This window comes from Oryctolagus cuniculus, chromosome 6 (assembly GCF_051225735.1).
Source record: "Oryctolagus cuniculus isolate XC-2025 breed Fujian yellow rabbit chromosome 6, ASM5122573v1, whole genome shotgun sequence".
Classification (NCBI taxonomy): domain Eukaryota; kingdom Metazoa; phylum Chordata; class Mammalia; order Lagomorpha; family Leporidae; genus Oryctolagus; species Oryctolagus cuniculus.
The window spans coordinates 64,953,118-64,956,330 of NC_142872.1; the positions used below are offsets into that span (position 1 = coordinate 64,953,118).

Sequence of the window (3,213 nt, forward strand, 5' to 3'; positions counted from 1 at the left end):
TGAACCAGCAGAAATAAAATCTCTGTCTCTCCCTCTTTCTAAACAAGTAAATGTTCAAAAATAAAGAGACAGACAGGGTCAACTGAAAAATAGCAAGAAGACAGAGGCATCCAGTTGACTTGTAAAAGAACCCAGCGGCTGAGGTGGCTGGGCCGGGACAGTGTGTGAGCCCATGCTGGAGCCCAGAGGGACTTCCAGAGAATCAGATGCATGTCAGGTAGGGAAAAAAGGGCCCAAGCCGGACTGCTTTGGAAAGGGCTCTCTGTGTTGCCCAGGCTTCTGGGGTTCAAGTTCCCTTCACCACATTCACTTCGGGATATGCCCCCTGCAAACGTTATTGTCTACACAACAGCAGAATATACTGTACGGCAGGAGGCAATAAAAGTTTACTCCAGGAAGTCTGCCAGGTAAAATTTATATTCACACTTATTTCTCCATCATGGGGCAGTTCTTCCACCCTGCTTAACACAGGGGCTGGGCACGCCTTCGCTCCACCTCCTGCTCTGTGCCACACAGCCACAGCTCCCCCCACCTCTGTGTCACTGGCTGGAAAGCCATCCTCTCCCCGGTGCTGGCTGGGGCAAGGAGCTAGACCCAGCCAGGCCACTTCTCCCGTGGCAGCGGCAGCAGGGGAGCGAGTGGTGGCCAGGTCTCTGGGCGCCGCCTACACCAGCTTCTTGGCTTCAAAGAAGCTCCTGAGGTGCTGCATCTGCCAGACGCCGACAGCCACGAGGATGAGGGTCTGCAGAATGGACCACCACAGCACCCGCTGGTTGGTGCTCTCGCTGGTCTGCCGGAAGCGCTCCTCTCGCCACTGCGGAGGGAAGAGCAGAGAAGGTGCCCGGCTGGAACCGAACTGACCCCGAGTAGCAGAGCCGGAGCCGCCGTCTGGGAGGTCACACGTTCCTTGCCACAGCCGACCCTGCCTGGCCCTCACCCGCTGGTACTCCTGCTCCTTCTGTATCTGTGCCACCTGCTCCACCAGCTGCCGCACATGCAGATGCAGCTGGCTCAGCTTGTCCTTGGTGGCAAACTCCACGTCTTCGTCGGTGTGTTCACCCAACTGCATGTCCAAGTGAATGGCCTAGGGACAGGGGAGCGGAGGGAGGTGTGGGGTCAGGGCGCTCAGCCCCACACGTGGGCCAGAACCAGCTCCCATACCCCACTCTGGATCCACCACTCACTGACTCGGGGACTGGCCCTGCTCTGGGAGCCAGAACATCAGGACAGGAGCCGGCGTGCGTGGAGTCCCATGGTCAGAAGACAAGTACGACCACTCAGTGTTTGAGACAGGCAGCTCCTGCGAGCTCTGTGTTGGGGTTCATGGAGAACCTAGTAGCATCTAGACGCTGCTGGGTTCTGAATTTCACAGGGCTAGCTGGTCTCCATCCTGGGGACCGCAGGAAGCCACGCAAGGATTGTTTTAAGTCAGTGTGACCCCCATTTCAAGCCCTTACCTTTTTCCAAAGCTGTGCTGCATGTGCTCACATCATACAAAGCCCCAGCGCACTGCAAAAAGCACTGCCCAACATGCCCATCTCACCCAAGGCCTGGCTCCCAGGGACAGTGGGTGGGGCCCACCTGCCACACTCACCAGCTTGTCTTCACTGGACAGGGAGAAGCGGACAGACTCCAGGTGCATGCAGACCTGGTGCTCTCCAGGAGCCTGGGAGGTGAAGCTGAAGCTGCCCTGAGGGCCGTACTGATGAGCCAGGAGGTTCTAGAGGGAGCAGCCTCCAGTGAACACAGAGCCCCTACACATGTATCTGCTTCCAGGAGAGGAACGCAGAGGGCATCCCAGATCCAGACTCCCACAGGCCAGGCGCAGAGAGGGTACCAGAGAAATCACACTGGAAAGACCGACACCCCAGCACTGCCGATACACAGGCATGGCACTCTCCAGCACGTCCTCCTTCATCTCCCCCTACCTTGGAGAAGGCACCCTCCTCCTCCCCCCGCCAGAAATGGGAAATGGAGGGTTAAGCATTGAGGTCCGGGACCACCTTGGGGGCCGGCTCACCTTGTTCTTGGGGTCCTTTACCAACACGAACAAGTTGATCCACTGCGGGGACGGCTGGTACGTTTCCATAGGAGGGTCGTACAGCTGGGTCTTGTAGGTCCCTAAGGACGAGGCCATCGGCTCGCATCTCCATCACCATGGGCCTACCCAGGAGCTCGCAGCGTCTCGGGGGTCGGTGGGAGGGACAGAGCGACTCCCCGCCTTTGCTGCGGACCTCTGATGTGAGGCGCTCAACCACGGTCTCCTCCCTGCGCCTCTATCCCGGTCTGCAGCCGCCTGGCCTCTGGTGCGCCCCTAACCCCGGCAACCCTCAAGGAAAGCCAGCTTGGGCCAGAGCACCGCCACCCATTTCTGGTGGCGGAGGAGGTGCCCACACTCCGCCCGCTCGCCAGCCCCACGGTGCGGGGAGGGGACGGTACCCAGGACCACGGTGCCCTCGGGGATCTCCTGGATGAAGCACTTCTTCTCCAGCTCGCGGACCTCGAGGTAGAGCGCGCCCCCGCGGCCGGTCACAGCCAGCAGCTGCCCCAGCAGCAGCTGAAGAGCCAACTCGGGCCCGCCCGCCCAGCCCCATCCCCGCCCCCGGCCCACCCCGCGCCGGGCGCCTCGAGCCTCGCGGGCCCCCGCCACCTTCGCGGGCGCGTCCCGCCGGCCTCCGGGCGGGGGCTGCTGGGACTGCGGGCTCGCGCGCGGACTACAACTCCCAGGAGCCCCCGCGCGCCCTCGCTGGGTTCTTCTCTGCCTCTCCTAGGTGACCCGCGCAGCCCCAGAGAGCCTAGAGGGCTTGTTCTCTGCAACCTGCCGACCGGGTGGGCAGGGGACGAAGTTCATCACCTGACCTGTTTCCAGGAGCCGGGCGCTGACGGGGTGTGCAGGCCTGAGGACTGCGGGGAAGACTTGTGGGAGTGGAACTGAAGAGGGAGGAAGGTTGACCCAAGCCACTGGAGGTTGCTTCGAGTCTCCTAGGGCAGCAGCGCAGGAACAACTGGGGCAGGGGGACTTAGGGGGTCCGGGAAGCAGCCAGAAGGCCGGGGAAGGGGGTATGGGAAGGTGGAGGAACCACGCAGGGGCCAGGGGGTGCCATGTGCAAGGTGGGGCCGAGGTAGAGGGAGGTCCCTTTATCCCAAGCATTAGGGGTTGTAGGTGACCCTGCCAGGGTGCGAGAAGGTAGCTGGAAGAGCGAAGGGGGTGCA

At 61.7% G+C, this 3,213-nt stretch overlaps 1 protein-coding gene across 7 annotated transcripts; it reads right to left on the reverse strand.

Moving 5' to 3' along the window:
• Window positions 1-399: 399 nt before the first annotated feature.
• LOC103348008 (transmembrane emp24 domain-containing protein 9) lies at window positions 400-2,607 on the reverse strand. Of its 7 annotated transcripts, none has more exons than XM_008255501.4 (5): window positions 2,440-2,607; window positions 2,021-2,121; window positions 1,595-1,720; window positions 938-1,084; window positions 400-814 (listed from the first exon to the last, which is right to left on the reverse strand). In XM_008255501.4, the coding sequence occupies exons 2-5, from the start codon at window positions 2,087-2,089 to the stop codon at window positions 665-667; spliced, it is 492 nt and encodes a 163-aa protein (XP_008253723.4). In that variant the 5' UTR covers window positions 2,090-2,121; window positions 2,440-2,607; the 3' UTR covers window positions 400-664. The 7 variants fall into 7 exon arrangements, 6 of the variants coding, with proteins under 6 accessions (XP_008253723.4, XP_089191286.1, XP_089191283.1 ...); XM_089335160.1 differs by lacking the exon at window positions 2,440-2,607 and adding an exon at window positions 1,185-1,206 and having other exon boundaries at window positions 2,021-2,032; XR_016235586.1 differs by lacking the exon at window positions 2,440-2,607 and adding an exon at window positions 1,185-1,309 and having other exon boundaries at window positions 675-814; window positions 2,021-2,287.
• Between the last annotated feature and the right edge of the window lie 606 nt (window positions 2,608-3,213).

Excerpts from the sequence above, each read along its gene's own strand:
- LOC103348008 (XM_089335157.1), bottom strand. The coding sequence starts at position 2,137 with ATGGCCTCGTCCTTAGGGACCTACAAGACCCAGCTGTACGACCCTCCT. Across the intron at positions 1,085-1,594 it reads TGTCCAGTGAAGACAAGCTG|GCCATTCACTTGGACATGCA; the intron begins GTGAGTGTGGCA and ends CCCTGTCCCTAG. Across the intron at positions 815-937 it reads AGGAGCAGGAGTACCAGCGG|TGGCGAGAGGAGCGCTTCCG; the intron begins GTGAGGGCCAGG and ends TTCCCTCCGCAG.